General features: G+C 32.3%; 1 protein-coding gene across 7 annotated transcripts in view; it reads left to right on the top strand.

Annotated features, from left to right (window-relative positions):
* Polr1B (RNA polymerase I subunit Rpl135) overlaps positions 1–24391 on the top strand; it is a 136304-nt gene that overhangs the window by 59538 nt on the left and 52375 nt on the right. For all 7 annotated transcript variants that reach the window (XR_013029259.1, XR_013029260.1, XM_076505847.1 and 4 more), the window contains 3 exons: positions 5140–5312; positions 8155–8301; positions 19389–19442. Coding sequence is in view for 5 of the 7 variants with exons in the window: in XM_076505847.1 (XP_076361962.1) it covers positions 5140–5312; positions 8155–8301; positions 19389–19442 (374 nt within the window). In the remaining 2 variants the exon portion in view is untranslated. The remainder of the gene's footprint in view (positions 1–5139; positions 5313–8154; positions 8302–19388; positions 19443–24391) is intronic.

Here is a 24391-nt window from a genome sequence, read left to right on the forward strand (position 1 = left end):
CCCCTCTACATTCTGGCACTCAATTACACAACCCCTTCCAAACATGTGGTCAGCTTCCAGTCAGTTACCTCTTTCTTTCTTTGTGAACCTGACGATGACTCTTCTATGTAAAATATTTTCTCAACCCAAATGAGCCATTTTTGCATATATATTTCTCTACAAGTGGGTTTTCTCGACATCACTGATGTGTACTTATAGTTTGCTGTATTCTGTATCACACTTATCCTTATTAGGCATACTTATATGAGGCATTAAAATATCCAGCCAAGCCTCATTCTACTCTTTGAATTTTTAGGTTATAAGATATAGTTTGTAGTTCAGCTGAGTTTTTAATTGTCCCACTTTAATAGAAGATTATCAGGATAACTAACTTCATTAATGGTAAGTTGAATCCATTGCCAGTATGCATGTTGCTTGAGTTGTCGGCTTTTACATTCCTCTCTTTTGTCATTGAAGTTTTGAATTACATCAGTTTTTACAGGGGTTTCAGACTTGCAGTGCTAGAAATTAGGTTTTAATACCTGTGGTGTGCAGAGCACCAATAGCCCATTGTGTAGCTTTTTGCTTAATTCTAAAAAACTAACAAATCTTATATGGGTGCATAGTTCTGGTCCTGTTTGTGTGTCCTGTCCCCAACATTTTCCCCTTGGTACTTTGCTATTTCCAATATATTGTGTCTGTACTTTAGGTTTCTACTGCTCAGTTGTATCAGTCATGGTATTGGTGGTCATTGTATGCCTTTAGGAGCTGTTAAGGTTCAGTTCAAAATATTTCTTGTCATGTGGTAACATTACCCTCGGGTCAATGAGCACTGCAGGTTCTTGAGTCACAATTAGTCATTCAGTTCATATCTTCACTACTCTTACCTGCCCAATCTGTAGGGTTTCAATTTCCTAGAATTAATTTAGATTTGGAACTTAATTCTTGGATGATGTGATCTGTGTTTCATTGGTTTAGAAGTAGTGAGAGAGTCATGCTAGTTTATCAGAGTTTCTATTCCTGTTAGTTGTGATTATGCAGACAGGAGAATGGTGTTCAGTCGTCAATCTCTCTTGTCTGTATCAATATACCTAGGTTCTCCAAGTTTCACAAAATACTCATTCCTCAACCTGTCTTGATGTTTTTGCTAAGATTGTAGATGTCCAAGTAGATAGCATTTGGCTTTTATTTGTACTTTGCCATGTGTTTTTTCCTTAGACTACCCTTAGCTTCAAGTGGGTTTCATCAAATTGCACAAGTTTTTTTTTTTCTTGTTGCATTCATTACATCATACTGTGCACACATCTTCCATGGGTGACTGGTTACTACTTACACCATCTCATCAATTGTCTCATTCTAATTCAACTTTCAGAATCAACCAAGGAATGTTTTTATTTCAGGACTGAGACATCTATTCTTGCCTTAATTCAAGAGTCATTAGTCTGGGTATTTTTAATTTAATTTTTCATCTCATTTCTCAGTTGGACTCAGCTGAATTCTCGTCCAGCTCAATGCAATAGAATAGGACACCAAACTCTATCTCACCTCTCCTTCTCCAACTGCATGGATTGTTCATTCTTTTTTGGGAATGTGGGCATCACTTGAATCTTTGGAACAAGAACACAAGTGATTCTTTTAGGTGACTAGGATATCAAAAACGTTGATTCACTGATTTCCACAGTTTCCTTAGTTTGCAGTACTGTTTGTTCTCAAGGGTTTGTTAAGTTTGGTGACTACTACAATATAGGTTCTTCTACTGCTACTTTGTCCAAAATTCTATCTCTTCATGAAGGCCTTGCTTTAGGGATGGGGTACATATACTAAAAGTTTGGGAATTCCAGGGTCTGTGTATGCACAAAGAGGATTCCACAATGTTTTCATCCTTCTTGCTCATCAACAAGCATTGCCTCATGTTTCAGGCTTATAAAGAGGTAAATTATCAGGCTTCACTCTGAACATTCCACAAGGGTATCTTGGGTTTGTTATAAAAGAGACACATGGTCTAGGGATTCTTGTTTTCAAATTTTGAACCTTCTTTCTCAGAACGTTTTTTTTTTGTATCACCCTGCTAGCTTGCCATGTTCCATAGAGATGTCTTTGGTAGCAGGTCAGTTTTGTCCAATCCATATAGATTCTTCTGATAAAATGCATATTTCATCACAATATTCTGTTTGATTGGCTTTCATTTTGCCACTCTAATTGGTGGGTTTGCCTTTCATTGAATCACCCATCTACTAGCAGTTTTATTTTTTTGGTAATTCATCTTTGGGCTTTGGCAATAGATACATTCGGTCATGACAGGATGGGATTACAACTCTAAGTCTTATCTGTATTTGATGTGTCACTCAAGGTGCTAAGTATGATTAGTTCCAACCAGTGTTCCCTCTTAGTTGCACACAAATCAAACAAGTTCCATGCACTTTATTAATTCAGCTATACATGTCCTCAGTAATGGCAAGAGGTCTTAACACACTGACAACCTTAATGAGTGGCAGTCTGTAGACCTAAAGCCAAAATAACCAACCAGTAGTATTGCAAAGCAATCTTATGATCCAGTAGGGTTGATTGTTTAAAAATAACCCCCAATTAAAAAACAAGATTAGTAGTGTACATTGATACATTGCCTTAGTATTGGTGTACATGAAGAAGTTCACTTTGCTTGTGGGTGTAAACAGTTATGATGTACATTGATTTCAACCCATTGTCAGGTCCTGTTGAAAGCTCCAGATTTGTTGTTACATGTGGTTTTCTGCTTCTGTAATTTTTTCTGGTATGCTCAACTCTTTCATTTCTTTATGGCTTTATATCTGGAGGCAGCCATGGACTGATATGATACATTTGGCTATCCAGAAACTCAACCTTATGGCAGAGACATTATGCTGTTTTTTCCATGACATTAGGATTTTTAATTTCAAAGGTTGTCATGTATCTGTTTCAGGTTTTGCTTAGGCTGAAAAGCACATTTCTCAACAGTAAGAATATGCAAATTAGCAATGGTGTATTGAGAGGAGGCACAACCCATTTCCTTCCATTACTTATTTTTTGATTTGGCTCTTTGCAGAAGTTTTTGCATCTTCCATAATTGTTTTGTTTAAGGTGGTCTTATCAACTACCTCACAATTATCATGACTACATATATTTTGAGTTCCCAGTACTTTCCAGATTTCCTGTTCTAGCTGCCTACTAGGTATATTAAGGTTATGTTATGTGTTCTGTTTCCACACTAGCTTGTGACCTGACTCTTATAGGCCATGTGTCTTTACCTACAGGTTTATTTTTTGTGGTTGCTGAACTACATACATCACCAGTGGGAGTGATTAGCATTGTTTGTCCACAGACCACTTTCTCAATTTCCCTACATCCTCAAACCAGTTCTACTAACCTAACACACTGTCAGACAAGAAGGGGGTTCAGTCATTTTCTTTAATTCACCTGTTTTCCATTTCTTTCTTTTATCTTTAACCAGATTTTGATCTTGGTCATGTTCAGTTAGGATCTTGGAGGTTTTTGTCACCTGCAACTTTGTCAACTTTAGAGATACTACACAATGAATTTTTTGGGCTCTCTTTGAAGATGGGGAATCTTCTGTAAGTCACATTTCACCAGATCTGTTGGTTTTCAATGTCTTTAGCAGCCTCAAGAAATTGCTTGTTAAAGGTCATGGTGTGGACTGATATGTCAATCTCCCCAGTACCAGTTAATACTTCTGTTCTGTCATGGATTGCCACTCATAGACTATCATGAGTAAAACGTAAGGGGATCTTGGCCATTCTTGCCAATCTTTGAATTGAATAAGTTGAGAATGGTTTGCTTATAAAGTGAGGATTGAGCAGGAATAGCTGGCTGCACCAATATCGTGATATTGTAGGAAGGAGTCGCACAATATGTACGTATTCAGAAATGCCATAAAATTGATGGGGGTGTATAGACTGGTGCACTGATTGCAAAAAGTGTTTTAGCAATATTTAGAGAGTAGTTGAAGATAAAGATAGCTTTGTGTGATAGGAGGTAATTATCTATCAGAAATACATGTGTTAGAAAAATGTTAATCTCTGTAAATTGTATCTGATCTAAGAATTCACTTTATGGATGAGGAGTAATTGTCACCATACTTGATCTTTGTAAGTGCTACATGTATGTAGTGTTGTATCAGTATATTAATTTGTGCCTTAACAAAAAAAAAGGGTAATCAGTGTAGTTCAATAAAAATAAATTCCCAGTTGGCAGGAAACTGCTAACATTTTTACATGCTTGAGCAATTTGAACACTAAGATCCTTTTACATAACATTGTTAAGGTTATTCTCGTACAAATTATATTTGTCATTCTAATTTTGGTAATCTACATGCCTTACCTTATATTTATTATAATTAATAGCTTTTTGCCATTTATTTGCCCAACTCACCAACTAATCTAAATCCTTTTGTAAAACAATACCATCATCTTTGCAACTAGCAACATTCAATACCTTAAAATACTTTGTAGATTTAAGTAATTTTGTTGACCATTTTTCCTTTTATGTCATTTATGTAAATCAAAAAGAGCAGAAGTTTGGAAGCTTGTGACATGAATCCACTTGGAAGTTGTTGAATCATGATATATCTACATCTTTGCTAGGCATATTATTGCTACAGATAGACTGTTATACTTCCTTTTAGATGTCATCTAGCAGGTTAATCATGATATGACTACATCTTTGTATTTATAGTAATCATTTGACAGAACATGAGATCAGTATGTTTTTCTTAGGAAAATAAATGGAGTATTCATGAGTTGTGTGTGAGATTCTTTGTAAAGTGACTAGTTATTGTATGTTTCTGAATGCTTATTTAAAGTTTACAAGAAATAAGGAAATTATGCCATTGATCATTTTATAGATTGTGCATTCAGTATAAATTAGCTACAGAAATATAATTCTATTCAAACTGTGGAAGCAAGCTAAAAATAATTTGAGGCTTAAAAGACGATTTTATTATTATTCTTAATAAGTTTCAATTGGTAGTCTGCATTGTTTAATTTATACCCAAAAGAATGGTCAACTATTTGAAAGTGCTAAAGTTTTAGGTCTTGTTTGAAAGTATTGTATCCAAACAAATGTTTATATTGATATGTAAAATACAAATATAATATGTTCTTTTTTTTCTTTCTTTCTTTCTTTAAGAACATGGTGTTACATTATCTAACAAACGGCACATGCCAACTAATGTTTGCCTATATGAAAGAGATCTTCTTTATTCCTGTTGTGCTACTTTTGAAGGCTCTGTGTGATGTTACTGACCATTATATCTACAAAGAAATGATCAAAGGAAAAGAATATGACTCATTTTTCAAAGGGTGAATATGACTCCTGTTTAAAGTATTTATATTAACTACTTTGTGAAAATGTGTTTTTGTGCCATTAATTTTTCATATGATAAAACAGTGGATATATAACACTATTCTTTATTTAGTCACAAGTTTAATGTCTCAGTTTTAGTTTAATACCTAATCAGAATTTTATTGTACAAATTCTATGAAACAATTTACTCTAGGTACTTCAGTTTGTATATTTCAAGTTCCAGATTTTGTAATGAAGGGGTATAAGATACTCTTTCGTTCTTTAATTCATCTTTCTTACCTGGATATATACTTTGGTGAATAGAGTTACTGTTAATTGTAAATAAAACATGCTATAGAACCAGCTGTTAATAAAAAGGATGGTTTGGGTATTTGTATTTTTGTACTGAGTATTCAAAATTGGTGAAGAAATTTATGCAGTGGCTCCCATATAAATTTGCTACAAAGTTTGGATTAGTTTTAAATTGTCTATGCCAGAAGTGTCATGTTAGACTCCAATTAATGTTATTCACTCAAAAAGAGTCAAAGTTTTGCTTTAAATAGCCTGAAATATGGACTTTACAACTTGTGTACACACAATAAATACATGTATTATATGTAAATCATTTGTTTCACATTGAGAAACTTTTCTTAATATTTCATCACAGACAGAAACCTTTCAAACTTTCAGGTTGTTCATAAGTTTTTGTTACCAAATTAATAAATATATATATTGGCAAGTCCCTTTGCTTATCTCATGATAAGAATCGTGGATAATATTATAGGTGGTATTCCTTGATGATGAGAAACCCACTTGAGATATAAATGTATCTCAAAACAGCTGGTATGGTTATTAACACTTTTATTGATAAGCAGAGACAACATTTCTATCTTTCTAGGTCATCTTCAGGTTAACAAAGAGAGAGTTTGCAACTGACAGGGTACAGGATTATAGGGGGCAGTGCAGTTCAGTGTTAGGTTATCAATTAGTATAAGTATAAGGTGTTCCTTTATATTGGTGTAATTCTAGTTTTAGTTGTTGTATAAGTAGGGCTTCCTTCATTTTCCATTTGTTTATATTTTTTTCCCTACTTATTATCTGGGTGTTTTCTATGCTTATGTTGTGTTTATTTAGTTTCCAGTGTTCAAAAATGTGTGAAAGTATTTATTTGTGTTCTTTGAATATAGTTTCCATGATTAATTGATGTTTATATTGTTGTTACAACTTAGAAATAATCAGATAATGGCAGAGGATGTAACTGGATTGCTGTAGACTCCAGTTGTGTTGATTTAAGAAAACCTGAAAAAAACAAATATTGTGGTAATTAGTGGACCAATTAAATAAATGCACTGTTATCTAATGTGTTTTTTTTTATACTATGTGATAGTTTAAGGGCATCTAGCTGTTTTTATATTTCATTATTTCTTTAAAAAATGGAGTGGTGTTAAAGCTTCCTGGACCCTTTCTTAGATCTATGTCTGGCAATATAAAATTAAAGAACAAAGTTATACAATTATAAGTTAGAAATTTGGATCCCCAGGCCAAGATGCCCAAATCTAAACATACTTGAAGTAAAAGTAAACGACAACTACAATGTATAATTCTAAAATTGGGTTTAGATAGCTCAATATATAGTTATTTTCCTTAACAACAAACAAATTTCGTATAATAAGATTCAGTTTATGTGATTGTGTGTGTTTTATTTAATTTCTCCCAAACTGCTGAAGACCCCAACTTATAAATGGTGCCAAACAAATTCACTTAGCCCTGAGATTGTAAAATAAATAAAACCTTCTCTCCAGTCTCATAGGGAACCTAGGTACTTTTCAAAAATACTTACTAGGATTCCCTGAAAGCAAACCCTAATTTTGGCACTTATTTTCATTGTAACATACAAGTAGGACTACCAATTATTATTCATACCTTAGTTAAAAAAAACAACTAAATATGCATTATAGCTACAATGATCATTAAACTGAAAAAGTATAAAATAGTTGTTCGAGCAGTGAAGTTGCATTATAGCTTTCCTTTCAATATGGATTCAAAGGTAATGGCAATATTTTGATCATTTCAACAGTTGAAATGATCTGAAATCACATTAATCAGAAATTTTAATTTTAATTAGTTGATTATTATTGTTACAATATATTTCATTATAATTTTGTTCAATTGATTGTTTGAAAATTTAAAAAAATAATTGTAAACTAATTTTGATTAGTTGATTATTATCATGACTGTTGATTTAATTATGATTTCAAAAGGTCAGTTGTTAGAATAATCAAAAATATTAATAATCTGAAAACAAAAATTTTGATTTTTTTATTATTTTGGGGACGTTAATTGATTTATTCAAAATTTGATTAGTTGGTTAGTCTACATGGCATTAATCAATGTAACTGCTGCTTTTAGGTAATTGATTGTATCATTTAAATTGCTTAGCTTTAGTTACTTCTAGTACAATGATTGAAATATATTTTCTTCACTTGTTATCTAAAGAAGGCATTTTTAAAAATGGTATTTATTATTTGCAAATATGTTTCTCATATACAGAAATATCTGAATCTTTGTTGCTTGAACTTTGTTAAAAGTTTAGGAAACATGATGTGAAACTATTGATATAGAAGTGTTTAGCATTAACTCTTTGAGATTGAAAAAATGCTTTCATTTGATTATTTAAATTATATTTGTTCTAATTTTTGAAATATTTTTTCTAGAATAGATGTATTTTTATTATTTTATATCCATTGTGAATGTTATATGTAGGATTTCAATAAAATTTAAAATTTAAAAAAACTGTTAAAGATCAAAATGATAAGTTTCAATTAACTTTTTACTTTATTTTTCTGTCTTTAATTGCAGCTGTGTAGCCAATATGCTTAGACTTGTCCAAAATGAGGGACTTTATTCTCACATCCAGATAAAAAAGTATATTGGTGAAAGGTTCAGAATTAAAGTTGGACTTCCTTCTTGGTATCCAGATGAAAGAGTGACTGACTTCTTGCTTAAGTAAGCTTTTTATGTATGTAATACACCACATTCATATATACTATAAAATAAGTTTAATGTTTCTAAATAAGATGTTTATGAAAGATTATAGATAGTTTTGAGATGTGACTAGATTTGGTATATACTATGTTTCTGTACTGTAGCTGTATTACATGGTTGATTTTCATGAGGGTAATTTAGTACTTTCCTATTCTGTTAGTGAAAGAAGTACATGAATATTTTAAACTTAAATTTATTAATTACTGTATGAACAGTACATTTATATTAAAATAAAGTAGAAATAATGTTTATTTTTTAATGATCATTTTGTTTTATTACTGTTTGAAAACTTTAAATTAAACTTAGTTCAAGGTTGAAATTGAAAGCAGTTTGAGCAGTTTGCATGTAATTGATCTGTTTGAAATATGCAAATTTCTCAATAGCATTTCAGTGTTGTAGACCATTCTACATTGACTTTATGCTCTTCAGTTGTTATGAGAAGAGAATTCTGATGTTTGCTAACTCTTTGTTGGATATTCAAACATATCTAAGCATAATTTGAACTTAGAGGTTTAACAGGTGTTTTTGAAATATCTTAAAACCAGACATTATTTACCCAGGTATGGCATTACCAAGGTGTATGTTTGTGTTTCAAGGAATAATAGGATGTTCCTTTTTTTTTTCCAAAAGTTGTAGAATTTCTTCTGAAAGTTAATATTAATGATGTCTATAAGATGTGAAATTTGCTGACACATGCTTAATATTCGTATATATACATAAAAAAGACTGATGAGGCAGAAGGATGTTAAAATAAGAATCAAACTATACATGAATAATTTAGGAATATAACTTAAATCAGCTTACAATCCAGTACAAGCCTTGTGAAAACTAGTCTAATGTTGAATGTAAGTATACAAAAAGTAAAGCACAAAATAAATTTTATGTTTCCAGTATAGTTACTAACCTCATTACATAGTTAGTTATTTTCAATTTGTCTGCTTTCTAGTACACAAATTTTTGCTTGCCACAAGCCTTGAAACTTCCACATAATTCCATGTGCATAATAAATATTTCAGCTTCATTTAAGTATACAAATTAGCATTTGACATTTCTCCACTAGTTGCAGTGCAACAGACTCTCTAGGCAATTGAACTCAATCTTTGCAACTTGATTTAGCATGATAGTGTTAAGATCTAGTGCTTAATTTCCAACATTATTCATAATAAAATTGGGATTTTGTATTTGAATGTCATTTCTATTTCTCACTTTGTTACTGGTGATAATTAGTATTTATGAATTCACTCTATAATATTATAACTATAATGGCTGTCAATTGTAGGGGTGTTTAACAGCCCATGATATCAGCTGCAAGTGTAGTATTATCAGCAGAAAAAGTATCAGTCGTAGTTTGTTCGGAGATGGCTTCTTTCATGTGTGCAGAGAGATCTTCCAATCTACAAGCTATTCTGCCATTACCTGAGTATTTGTTTTCTCATGACAGCTGGTATGAATATTAGCACTTTAAAATAAAGTATAGAACAATATGACTTCTTAGGTTATCATCAGGTTAACAAAGAGTTTTCAACTGACCGTTGCTGGGCATGTCTTAGGGACAAGAGTGTAAACAGGTACAGGACTATAGGGGGCATTGTAGTTGGATGTTAAGTTATCAATTAGTATAGGTATAAAGGTGTTCCTTTATATTGGTTTAATTTTGGTTTTAGTTGTATAAGTAGGGCTTTGATTTTGCATTTGTTTGTATTTGTTTCTCTGATTAGTATTTAGGTGTTTTCTATGGTTATATTGCATTTATTTGTGTTTTTTTTTTGTTCTTTGACTCTGGTTTCCATAATTTTGCTTCTTTTTTCAATATAGAAGTTCTGGTAGTTGTTGAATTGTATTTTATAAACAATGTTCATGTAATTTTTGCCAGTGTAGTTTTTACAGAGTGTGTACTTTACTTGTGTACCTCATTTTTGAATAAATTTGGTGTTCAGTGGAATGTTGTGTTTTATTATAAGGTTTTTTTCAAATGTTGGTTATTTTTTCTGCTGATGTCGGAAATGTATGGTATGCAGCAGTGTAAGGTTTTGTAGTTTGTTGTATCTTTGGATTTTTTATTGTCTGTTTCTTGTTGTAGTAATACTTATACCAGCCATCTTGAAAATACATTTTTACTTTAAGTGGTTTCTAGTCCCCATGAATTACCTGACGAATTGATCATGATGATGCAGACTTGGATGCTCAACCCCATGCTAATTCCTTTGCTGTGCAGACATGTTCTCAGCCTGTTGAGTCATAATTTATTGACTTGATATTGCAGGTATGTTGTGTTTTGTCTTTCTCACCCATGCCATTTGATCCATCCACTTATTAACTGCAGTACCCTGTTGATTATTATGCTGATCATTTACACCCAGGAGTTAGTATACTGTTCCCCCAGTATACCACAGAGACTCCTACACTTGTTCAACAAACTCTTGGATCATTTATCTTTTGTCAGAAGGACTCTCCCTTCTTCTCTTCACACCTTCTGCAACATCTCTTGTCTCAATTCCTTCCTCTCTCAAGGTCTTGTTTCCTGCTAGCAACTCATAGAAGAGGATCATGTTTATCATTTCCAAGTTTTTTTTCTTTCAGGTTGATATTGGCATCCTACATTTTCTGTTTAGTAGTCTGGTCATTTGCCTGATTCCTATATTTTTGTGGGCTTGATTTCTGTCTTGATATGGATGACTTCTTCTTGCTCTATCCTTTGCAGAGTCTTTCACATACACCTAACTTCTCATCAGAGAATTTGCTTATGTTGGCTGGATTATCAAGATCCATTATACACTCCACCCAATCTCTTGTTCTTCTGAGGGTGGGTTTCAACTTGCATCTCAGTCAAGTCCAACCTTCTTCTCCTTGCTTGTGAGCCATGGAATTTTTAGATTAGAGAGTATTATCAGCACTTTCTCTTCCTGTGTGAAAGGTTCTGTTTCTTTTGGGAGGCTCTTATTCTTCTGGGCCATACCCACATATGTTTGCAGTAAGTAATTCGTGATCAATAATCCAATGGCATTTCATCAGGGATGTTCTGGATTTACAGATATCCAACCCTGTTTCCCTAGGCCTGGCATCCATGGAGTAACTATGACTCTCTTAAGGTAGCCAAATGCCTTGTCATCTAATTAGTGACGCACATGAATGGATTAACGAGATTCCCACTGTTCTTATCTACTATCTAGCAAAACCACAGCCAAGGGAATGGGCTTGGAGAAATCAGCGGATCTGTGGGTCACAGGTTCAAATCTCCATCACGCCAAACATGCTTGTCCCTTCAGCTGTGGGGATATTATAATGTGAAGGCCAATTCAACTATTCATTGGTGAAAGAGTAGTCCAAGAATTGGCAGTGAGTGGTTGACCAGCTGCCTCCCTTTAGTCTTACACTGCTAAATTAGAGACTGCTAGTGCAGATAGCCCTTGTGTAGCTTTGTGTGAAATTCAAAACAATGGACAAACATGGCAGTGGGGGAGCCTATTTACCCTCCCTGTTTGGATGCATTGTTGAAACTCCTTACAGTTCATTAGAAGATGATTCAATTTCTGTCATCTCTGATTTTTTACATAGTTGTTTGGCATGAGTTTCTCTTTTAACCATTGTAAGTTTTAGGGTGACCCTGTAATCTATTTTTGGCTTGCAGACATTGCCAATTGGACTTGTTTACAATCAACATTCCCAGCATTTTTTATCACTAAACTATATCCTTATATATTCTGAGTGTTCCTTTCTTTCCTAAAACATCAGCTGCCCATAAAACAATTTTGCACATTCATCCCTATTTCTATTCTCTCTGTATGCTGTTTGTGTTCCTTGTCTGATGTGAATTGTATCATGTACTCAGTCTATGCTTTATAGTGTTACACGGCATACATGGCGCCCTTCTGTGGCTCTCAATACATTTTTCCTGCATCTTACATATTGTTCTGTGTTTCCCCTCATCAAATCAGTCACCTACCAATATCCTTGTCTGCTCATTTCCATCAACATTTGGAGGGGGTTATCCAGGCCAACATATTGACCATTCCCCACTTCTTTTTATCTTGCTATTTGTACCATCTGGTGGTTTTCTGTTCAGCCACATATCATATTCCCCCTGTAACTCTTCTCTATATGTCAATGCAAGTTGGTAAGTTTTTTGGGTTTTTTTCACGGGCCTACTTAACGTGTTATGGATCCCTTTCTGTGGCAAGTGGTGCCCATTCATGTACACTGATATCCAAAATCTTCACCTTGAAATTTATAAGGTCTGTAATGTTTACTGTTGAGATGGGGTGTTCCACAAGTTTGCTTGCAGGTTCTTTCTTGTTCCATGTGGTACAGTGCATTATAAATATGTTTGTTCTGGACAGTACCCCAAGATTCAAGAATGGTCAGCTCTTTCAAAATAGAGTTTCATGATCACCCATTTCATTTTCTTTAATAATATGTCTCTCCCCCCTTTTACTGTGGACTATTGGAGTTCTTACCTGCTCCAGCTGCTAGAGTAGTGGATCCTGACAGTGCACAATTCCATTCAGTTGAGAGTAGAGTAGAGTAATGCCTGTGTAGAAAGCATGACTATCCTCCTGCCATGGATCAAATATTTTATTCCAAATACTGCTGGTCTGGACTGGATTTTTCAGTCTATTTTGTAATTTGTCCTGGCTGGGAACTCTCCTTCATATTGTCATGTGCATGTCAGTTTCTGGGTGACTTTTTGTTTTGGTTGGAGCTTGACCATCCAATATAAGTCCTCACATGTGGATGGGCTGGGACTTTTTCCTACCATGGTGTGGATGTTACATTCCAACCCTTGTTGGTTTGGACTAGGATTAATCCTACATATTATGTTTAATCCCTCCCAATTTCATCCAGATGTACATTCTCAGTGTTTATTGCTGCAGGTTGTGCTGGATTTGCATGACTTATGGTTTAAGTTTTCAGAATGAAAACTCTTCTTCCCTTCTGGTTCTTAAAGCTGAAGTGAATGGTTGAGGACCCTCCTTCTACTATGAACCTGTTAGGTTCCTCCTAATGCCATTAGTCTGGACAGGAGCTGACCTCTCACTTATAGTACAATGTACCCTAGCCACTCTACACACATTCCTCTTCCTTAGGAATTTGAAATTGTTACCTTGTGCCACCCCTTTTGGACTCCACATGAGCTAAGAGTATAGCTGGTTAAGACATAGTGCAGTCTCCTACATAGGTGCTCCTCTCCATAGAAAAAGCACACTCCATGGGTGATCTTCAGATGCTTTTGTTTGAAGGATGCTTGTCTAGGTCATTTTTACGCTGATCTCTTTTCCTGCTGAACTTGGTATTCTAGCTATAACCATGATATGAAGTAAGTAAGTAATTGTATCAGAAATTAATGTTTTCATGCACTGAAAATATATTCCTGATACATACTTGCTTCACTCGCTCTTCCTTGTTGTTTTTCATAGTTAACCTTGAAGTGAAAATTGGGTGAAAATTGCATAGAGGGAGTTATCCGTGAAAGGAGGTTTTGTTCCACTCTTATCGGTAGAAAACTATTACATGCTAATTTGCATGCTTAAACACAATTAAACCTTGTGGAATTAGGTGGGAGATTCAAGGCTATCAGCAAGCGAACATTTGTGCACTTGAAGGTAGCCAAATCAAGAATAGCTGTAACTGTGAGAGAGATAAAAAATTTGTTGTAAATATGTTTTTGGTGTGGGAAAATATTAACTTTCATGTTACTTGTTAAGATATTCAAAAATATAACTTAATCAAACATGGAGTTTTAGAAACAACACGTTACTTGGTAATGTAAAATAAATCTAGTTGGATAGTTAAATTTGATAATGGGGAACCCATTTTTTAGAAAATAAAATAAGATAATCATTGTCTTTCATAGTAGCATTAGAATGAATTTTTTAGACTAGGCTCTAGACCAAAACCTGTAGAAATTTCATCAGTGCTTTCATAAGTCTCATTACTAAAGAACTGACTTCCTGTATTTTTATGCATATGTTTGAGATATTTCTGAAAATATCATTAAATTGATTAACCAGAGTAATAAACAGATCAATAGTTTTAGAGAAAGGAATGATTGTAACTTAAGTAAGGATTTAATATCAAAACTAGCCATAAATTTTTTTTTATGAAACGTCAAATCATTAATACTGTTAAAACTATGACAAGAACAAAGGAATCTTTTTAATAAAGATACTTAGAAGTATATTTAGTTAAATGTTTTCTTGTGATAAGTAATAGACCTAATGAATTTAGTTTCTTTTTGTTTTGGTTAAGCTATATAAAATGCCAGGATGAGAACCAGCAATGATTGTAAATTTATCAAAACAAAGTATATATCTACAGTTTGTTAAAAATATCTACAGATCCTATATCAAAGGCTGTGCCATTGTGTTTGTTAACACACATTCAAAATTTTAAGTACTATTTTATGAATTTAGGTTAGTAGGTGTGGTATAAAATTTTAGGTTATAATTCAAGTTTTAGTATTATAACTTATTCAATTTCTTAATTTAATAGTAAATATTTGAAAAAAAACTTAAACATTGATGTTTGTGTGTTACATGGTATGTTGAATGCAGCACTGGTTCAAATCAGATGTTTGTGATGTCAAAATACAAAGTTTGTAGTTTTATACAAATTAGGAACTCAAATTACCAATATTGAAAGCTAGAATTTAAAATAAAACTTTTTATCTCTTCTATTTGCTAAGCTGCCACTATATTTTGTAAATTAAACACAGTGGCCTGGCTCATCTCTTTTTATTTTTGGAAATAGTCTCTTATATGACACATTAATAACCAATTAAAATTTCAGAATGCCCACTTAATGATTTTCTCAGCCATTTTGAAATATAACTCTGTTTTCTTTTTCTTTTTAGACAAACCTTCATGCTGGTAAATTGAGTCTTTAGCCTGTTCAAAATTTCAAATTATTTTAGATACAAATACAGCTTATTTACTAAACTTGATAAATTATAATAGAATTCTAGGGTATTTATATAGTTAAGTTATAATTTTTTGGTTATTCATATATATAAAGTATTTGGTTTTACATCTTCCACATGCAAACTACAATAAACATCAACTGGGTACAGTGGTTGTAACAAGAAGAGATAATTGTTTGCCTTACTTTTTCATTTGCTGTTCTCTGTTTTAAGAAAAACGAGTTTTAAGAATAATTTATTATCATTGAAATGTGACCATATTTTACACAATACTAGTCTACTAAAACACAGTAAATACTAAAAGATCAGTTTTATATTACTGGATAAGGTAACAAAATGCACATTCATTGCATCATTTTAACTTCTACATTGTTAACAAGGCACGATTAGATGGTAAATATAATAAAAATAATATATTTATATACATATATATAAATGTGTAATGCTATAAAATTTAAACTATTTAATCTAAACATTTGTGTTATAACTTTAGTTATCCTAGAATGAAAAAAGCATAATATATATTTTTCTGATTCTTTATGGTAGTTATGAGATCAGTCAAATTTATAGATCCTATAATGTTAGAGTAGAGAAAATAACAAGCAAAATATAAAGTTTTACTGAAAACAAACATTTGAATTGTACTTAGGAAGTTTTAGAGATTACACAAATAATATTTGAGATTTTAAGGCCAAAGATAATTTTTACATTATGACGTAAAAAATTACTTTGATCAGACCAAAACTGAAACAGGCTCTTATTTTCACAAACAAATCTTTAATGGCAATACTTCATAAAAGAACCTGATTTTCTGTGTACTAAATACTTGCAGTCTTTACTAAAAGTTATTGTATAAATACTTAACTCCTCTATATTGTACTGAGCCCATAGCAAACGGGTTAATGCATTTAGCCATGATTAATTTATTTGTAATGAGCAAGTACGTAGCTAGACTAAGACACAACCCCCACTAAACACACACAAAATTTTATCAGTAGAAAAGAAGCTTTTTGAACGAAACATATATGTCTAAAACATCACTATATTATTTTACAAATGTGTGTAATAAAAATATGTGTATTGATATTTTTTCACTCTCTAAAGATAATCATTTAAATTGTTTACCAAAGCATTGGGTATCTGTCTTACATGTTAACAGTTATCTGTTATTGGCTGGTAATCCTTGTTTCACTCTATTCATAAGCTTATTGAAAGTACACCTAATATCTAAGTAAGGTAAATTATGATGTCTTTAGCTTGAGTAAAATACAGAAGAAACAAACTTAGTTTTTTAATACTCCTATGACCTTTCACAGCTTCTTATTTTGTATTCACCATAAGGTTTAGGCACAATATACCAAGCTATTTTTACTGAAGACTGCCAAGAAAATAATAAAGGTTACAAAGAGGCTATTTTGAGTGGATTTTCTTTATCTTCTTTCATGTATTTTTGTGCATTTTTATATGTGTACAACCTTAGCAGTCTCTTGAAAATGTTTTATAGGATTTTTTGAACTGATTCTTTATTGTTGTGTGTTTTGCTCAAATATTCTATTAGAGTTTTGTGCATTGACTTACAATTTTTATCAGGAACCACTGTTGTGGTTCATGATATTTGTTTATCCAAAACATACACATAAAATAACAATTAAGCTTTTTTACTCCTGATATGAGAGTATTCAACTACAATCTAAATATTAAAAGATATTTCTTGTATTATAATTATACTGTTAATGAATTTTCTTAAACTTATGGTCAGTTTTGATGTTGAATCTCTTTTTGTCTACATTCTTTTTTCTAAAGCTATTGATATGGCTACTAACATGGTTTATTACAACAGTGATATTGTCAAAGATGTTCTAGAGATCTCCCTTAAGTAACTGTCAGAATTTGAGCTAAGATTTACACACATAATATTTACTAATGGGAGAATTTATAAACAAAGTGATAGCAAATTTTGTCTGAACCCATGGTGTGCAAACTGTGAATTGTGTTCCAAAAGGAGGTGCAGAGAGTCAGTAGGGGATGATTCATAAGTGTAAATATAAGAGCATTTATGTTATATTAGTAAAATACAAATTTAAAGATAAAAGTTTTAGAAACAACCATACAAATATTGCTACTCTTAATTAATATATTAACAACAATAAATGTGGAAGAATGAATGTGCAGTATAATGACTAATATGTTATAACATGTAGGGGGTGGGGCACAACAAAATAAACATTTAGAAAAGGAATCTTCATAACAAACAAATGCCTGTAAAGTACTGGCATCTGCCTTTTTTAATTGACTGAAAATTAAACTGTTATAGAAAACAATGGTTATCTAATTGTATTATCTATTAGGATTTAACCTTCTTGCCATGGACATATTTTTCTGTATGCCATGAGGTTTAAGTGAATTACATTCCAAATATAATTAAACTACTTGGTATTTGAATGGTATATTAATAAATTTGGCATAAACATGTAGCTACTAATCCAATATTTAAAAAAAATCCTGAATTTTACCTTGTAGAAGAATTTTGAATATTTTTTCTCTGTATCCCTTCTTTATTAATTTATTTATCATTCCTCCAAGAAGTACAGAGTTGCAACAGAAGTTACTCATCATAATGTCATCATCTCTGAGTAAAAGTATACTTTTTATAGCCTTCAGTTTTATTTGGTGCAAGAGCTATCAAATAGAAAATCACATCTTTTTCAGAAATTGCCAATACTTCTCTCTGATGTTTAAGACTATATTATTTATAAACAATAAAATCCCAAAGATTCAATCAGTCAAGTGACAAATCATATTACAAATGTTTTCTGTGCAGCGAATTGTCAATTCTGCTTTAAGTTCAAGCTTTATTTGTATGGGAAACACATCAGAAATTAGATTAATTTTTAGTAGATTTTGTTGCATTGTTAAAAAGCCAGAAAGTTTTTGAGTTATGAACCCTTGCATTTTGTATGATATTATTCTGTATTCTATGGGGAATTATTTAATTAAATAAAATTTAGTGCAGTATTACCATTGCTATATAAAAGTGGGATTTTTTAGGCAGGATTAGAATAAATTAATCTATGGAATCTTTGGTGTGGTCAAATACATCAATCAAAAGGGTCCAAAACTATAATTAGATCTCAAATCAGTCAAGAGATAATGGAGCTATGGGCTAAAATTTTGTATTTTAAAAATAACAACCTAAAGTTCAGAGTCACTATACAAACTGGGTATACCATAGCTAAAAGTCTGACTCTTGGTTCTGCATACAAAAGACTGAAGTTTACTGAAATTCTACCAAGTTTTACAGTCAATGAGATTCAGTCCATAGCTATAGAGCTAAACTTTTGTATTAGATACATGGTTGAGGCAACTGTAGGTTTTTGAAAATCAAAACCAAGTTATCACAATAAACAATATACCAATCAAAATTTACTGTACAAACTAAAAATGTTTTAAACTTACTTTTTGGACATTTTTGGTTTATATGATTAAAATTATTTTAGTGTTGGATGTTTTTGTAAGAAGAACTATTCTGGACTGTATGCTAATTTTTCAACTTTTTTTTTCTTTCCTGAAATTCAGGTATTAATATCCCTTCATCATACTAAAACCATTTTTTGTTTAGAAAAGAACTTTGTAATATTTGACAAGTGTATAAATAAATGACTGTCCTCTTTATTTCATCAACATTAGCAATCAAAAAGTACACAAGTTTTTGAAAAATTAACTTGCTGTTACTGTTTATACGGCTAAGATGTAGCTTTCATTCACTAGTACTTTAGTGATCAGTTTATGGTTTTGGGGAAGCAAGCTTGTTCTATTTCCCAGTAAGATCTTTCCTTAGTTAACAATTTAGATGTTTTTTTCAAAATTCAAATCAGGATTTCTTATTTTTTCTTTAACAAACGTGTAATTCATCAGCTCTTGAGATCAATATGTTTGTAACTTTGTATTCAAAAGGCTGTGTAGACTCAACACTAGGTGTTTCCAATAAGGAATTGTTAAGCATGCAACATCTTTACTTGTGCCTAATAATACTGAGTGGCCTATCTGTATTGTGTTTTGTAAATATTAATTTTATAACTTTTTTTAAAATTTATAGCTTTAAACTAAATGCATACTTTTCTTTTATTTCAAGGCAGTGCATATGTGTTCACCTAGACTCCAATGTCCATAAGTTCAATCTTCTAGTGTAAGTATAAGACTTATTTATATAAACAAAAAGTCAATCAGAGGTTTGCTTTTTTTTTTTTGACAGTGCTCAAAATAACATTAGCTATTGTTATATATTCTTTGAATTTTGATGTTGTTGAAGCAATGGAATTATGTGTGTATTTATTAGATTAATTATTTTTCAGCATATTTATCAACACATTGCTTAAATAATGAACATAAATCAAATATTTTGCATTTATTAACATGAATGTGATTAGAAAACAAATGTATTAATTTAACCATCCTACACCTTAATTATTATTAAATGTCAATATAATGTCTTGCAAAAATATTCAGTCTATGCCAATAATCTCATTTTGATGAAATACAAGTAATTTAAACAATGTTTTTTTAATGAACTTGTTTTTATTCAAAAATCTTAATACTATTACATGTGAAAGAGGTTAAATGTCAGCAAAACCTGCAAAGAAAATATATAAATTCATCCCCCTAAATCAGTACTTGGTGGAAGTAGGTTTAGCAGCACTTACTGTTGTGAGTCTTTTTGGATGAGTTTCTACCAGCTTTGCACAATAATAGGTTGGTGTAATTTCTGCCCAGTCTTCCTGGCAAAATTATTTCAACTCTGACAAGTATATTTGGTATTGCAGATGAACTGCAATCTTCAAGTCTCACCATAAATTTTATATTGATTCAAGTCAGACTGTGTTTCAGTTCATTGTTCTACTAAAATATGAAATTTTGGCCCAGTTTTAGATTCTTGGCCAACTCAAGCAGGTATTGATTGGATGATGTGCTGTGTTGGGCTTAAGCCAGAGGGAATTCTTTGAATTTAGACAAAAAAAAAACCTCAATTTTTGTCTTGTCTGACCAAAAAAAAACCTGCCACATCTTTGCAGTATCATTTGCATTCTTTTTTGCACACTGCATATGAAATTTAAGGTTATTCTTTTCCAGTAATGGTTTATTTCTTGCCACTCACCCATATGAGCTAACTTTGTATAGGAACTAGATTATAGTTCGTGTATGAACATTGACGTCCATCTCAGACATGGAACATAGCAAAATTGTAAAAGTCACTGTTGGCTTCACAGTGACATCCCTAACTAATATCCTGTTTGCCTGTTTACTTAGATTCAAATGTAGCCTGTTCTGGGTGGTATGAAGCATATTCTACTTCTTAAAGATGGACTTCACAATACTCAGAGATAATCAGTAATTTTGAAGTTTTCTTGTAAATTTCTCCTGATTTGTACTTTTTTACTATTTAATCCTTTACTTGTTTGGAAATATCCTTCGTTTTCATGGATGGTTTGACATGTGACTATGTGAGTTATAGCTTGAACAGATGTATTTACTCTTCAATCATATTAAACCACTGTAATTACACACACACACAGATCATTACATCAATTTTGTGACCTTTCAAACTACTCTTTTGCACCTGAACTGATTTAGGGTTGCCATAGAAAAGAGGTTGAATACTTATACAAATGAGAACGTTTTAATTTATTTGTAAATCTAACTTGCATAATATCAGCATTTTTAGCTTTCTCAGTTTGTTGTAGATTGTGTAAATTCTAAAAAAAAATCCCATTTGGAAATTTCATAACTCCAAGCTCAGACAGCAACAAAATGTGGAGATTTTGTTAGGAGGGTGAGTACTTTTGTCAGGCACAATACTTAATATTTTGTCTAATATCAACTTATAACATTTTGTACATAAAAACTGGTACTAACCATGGAACTTGCTATTTCAGTTTTATTTATTGCTTCATTTTTATTTTGTATGTTATTCAGTCCTAACACATACCGTAATCTATCTTGTTAGTATAGTTCTGTTTTGTACTATTCTCAGTCAATCTTTAATTGTGTTATAAAAAACATAGCTGCTTTTATATTGAAATTATTTAAGTCCTGGATTAAATAATGTGTAGCAGCCTCAAAATTTTCATAAGCCTCCAAAAGCTAGTTGATTTAAAAGGAGTAACTACCATTTTATTTCTTTAACATTTAAAAGTTATTAAACATAAAGCAAAAAGATGTTACTTTTTGGATTATTACTTTAAAGTTTTTAAATAATTTAATATACATTGGAGAAACCAATTTGATTAAAGAGCTGTAATAAATGGTGAAAGGTAACATAAAAAAACTATTTGTTAAACTAATCAAGAAGTCTTATCAGTGTAATCTTCTATTTAAAAACTTTCTTACAAAATATGAATATGCCTTTACAAAGTATAACCAGATATTGGTAGATAGAAATGATGATCAGTTTGAATGTGCTAAGTAATCTCTTTGTATAAAAAGCTCTCATTTAACTTTAGATTTTTTTATAAGTTCATCTCTTGTCAGTCTATTCACCATACATACAAAAATATGATATCACTCATTGTGGTTTTGTAATTGGTTTACATGTGCTTTACATGATTACTCACCACTCTGTAGCTCTGCTTATACATGTTTGAAAATAGTACGTGCTTACCTCAAAGTCACATATCTTCATTCCGTTTTCATCAGTGTGTACACTTTTTTGACAACTGTATTTACTGTGATGTACTTTTCATTATTTTTGTGTTTTACGTGCATATATTTATAATAAATAAAATTATTTGAGCTCGTTACTGAATTTTTATCACTCAATATATGTTGTTGTTTTTTCTGTCCAGTAGAGCTTACTGTGATTGTTTTCTTGCTAAAAATATCCTTTCAATGAGTTTTCTGTTAGGATTCTGCTAAAATCTTGCTTCTATGTCTGCATAACTTAGAGTTCACTACAGCTACTTTCTAATGTTTGCGGCTCAGTATATTGTAGATTACCTAGTTACATGATAGTTATCTATCAACCTACTTAGCCTGTTCTGTTGAAGCCAAATATCTTAAGAGTCTGTTCAGTTTTCCTAAGATCTGCGTTTTGAGTTCTCATACTTTCATTGTTTAATCATTAGAACATCTTTCTTTAAGGTTTGATTTATTCTTTCCCTTGTAGATGCCTATAATTTTGCAGATTTCTTTCACATGTGTTTGTGTGTCTTTGGAATTTTTAACTGTACTTGACTTTAAATGCTTTTATTATTATTGCAGTCTCTTTCACTTTGAACAACTTTACTTTTTATAAATCATTATGTTAATTCATTGATAATACTAATTTGTTTGAGCATGAATCAAGTTATTAATTGTTTTTGAATTCTGAAGTTTTGTTTTTTCAATATGAATGTATCTTCATCATTCTTCCCTTTTATTGTTTATTCTGTCATAAGTTAAATAATTTATAAATTGTGATGATAGTCATCACAAGCTCTTGCTTTGCTAATATCCTGTTCCATATTCTTTTGGCTCTAAATATTTGTGAGTCAAAGGCCACATTATCATGTTTGTTGAATTGCATTCAAATTTTTTTTTAACTGCTATTTTATGAATTTATGCCAATAAGTTTGTTATCAAATTGTAGATTGCTATTTAAATTTTAGTATCATACAGTTATGTGAAAAATTTAGGACACCCTATGAAAGCCTGTGTATTTTTGTTACATTTTTGGATATATAGATATTTAATCTCAATTTTACCAATACCGAGAGATTATAGGAATATAACTAAACAATTAAAACTGAAGAAAAGACTTCTCAAGATCTTCTGTAAATGTAATTCTACAAAAATGCATATTCTAACAAAAGAAAAAGTTAGGATACCCCCACATTTATTCCCACTTAAAGTAGCTCAACTCACACACAGGTGTATCACACCAGGTGCATATGATTAGAAGATTGTTACTCTGCATTTTGAATGAGGCTTGCCCTGTTTAAACCTCAGATATTTAGTTTGGTGTGTTCCTGACTGTTGAAGTGAGAGTGAGCACCATGGTGAGAGCAAAAGAGCTGTCTGAGGCCTTCAGAAAGAAAAGTGTAGCAGCTTATGAGTCTGGTAAGGGATTTTAAAAGATTCCAAAAGATTTTGAAATCAGCTATTCCACTGTCCAGAAAATAGTCAACAAGTGGAGGGCTTTCGAAACAACTGCCAACATGCCCAGGTCTGGTCGTCCAAGCAAGTTCACCCCGACAGCCGACTGCAAAATGCTACAAGAGGTCTCCAAACACCCTAACATGTCATCACGGGACCTACAACAGGCTCTGGCTACTGTTGATGTGAAAGTGCATGCCTCTACAATTAGAAAGAGACTGCACAAGTTTAACTTGTGTGGAAGATGAGCAAGGAGGAAATCTTTGCTGTCTAAGAGAAACATCAAGGCCAGACTGAAGTTTGCCAGAGAGAATGTAGACAAAGACCAGGACTTCTGGAATAATGTTCTTTGGACAGATGAGTCAAAAACTGAATTATTTGGACACCAGAACAGATGACGTGTGGCGTAAACCAAATACAGCATTTCAGGAAAAGAATCTCATATCAACTGTGAAGCATGGAGGTGGAAGTATCATGGTTTGGGGCTGCTTTGCTGCAGCAGGACCTGGACAGCTCACAATTCTAGAATCCACCATGAATTCTACTGTGTATCAGAGGGTGCTTGAAGATCATGTGAGACCATCTGTATGAAAATTAAAGTTGAAGCAAAACTGGACCCTGGAACACGACAATGACCTAAAACATACCAGTAAATCCACCAAGGACTGGCTGAAAACTAAGAAATGGAGAGTCCAGATCTTAATCCCATTGAGATGCTGTGGGGTGACTTGAAACGGGCTGTATATGCAAGAAACCCCTCAAACATCTCACAGCTGAAAGAATTCTGCATTGAGGAGTGGGGCAAACTTTCTTCAGACCGATGTCAGAGATTGGTAGATGGCGTGACTTGAAACGGGCTGTACATGCAAGAAACCCCTCAAACATCTCACAGCTGAAAGAATTCTGCATTGAGGAGTGGGGAAACTTTCTTCAGACCGATGTCAGAGATTGGTAGATGGCGTCTCACTGCAGTTATTTCAGCCAAAGGGGGGCTATTAGGGGGTAGGG

The sequence above is a fragment of the Tachypleus tridentatus genome, chromosome 6 (assembly GCF_004210375.1).
Source record: "Tachypleus tridentatus isolate NWPU-2018 chromosome 6, ASM421037v1, whole genome shotgun sequence".
Classification (NCBI taxonomy): Eukaryota; Metazoa; Arthropoda; class Merostomata; order Xiphosura; family Limulidae; genus Tachypleus; species Tachypleus tridentatus.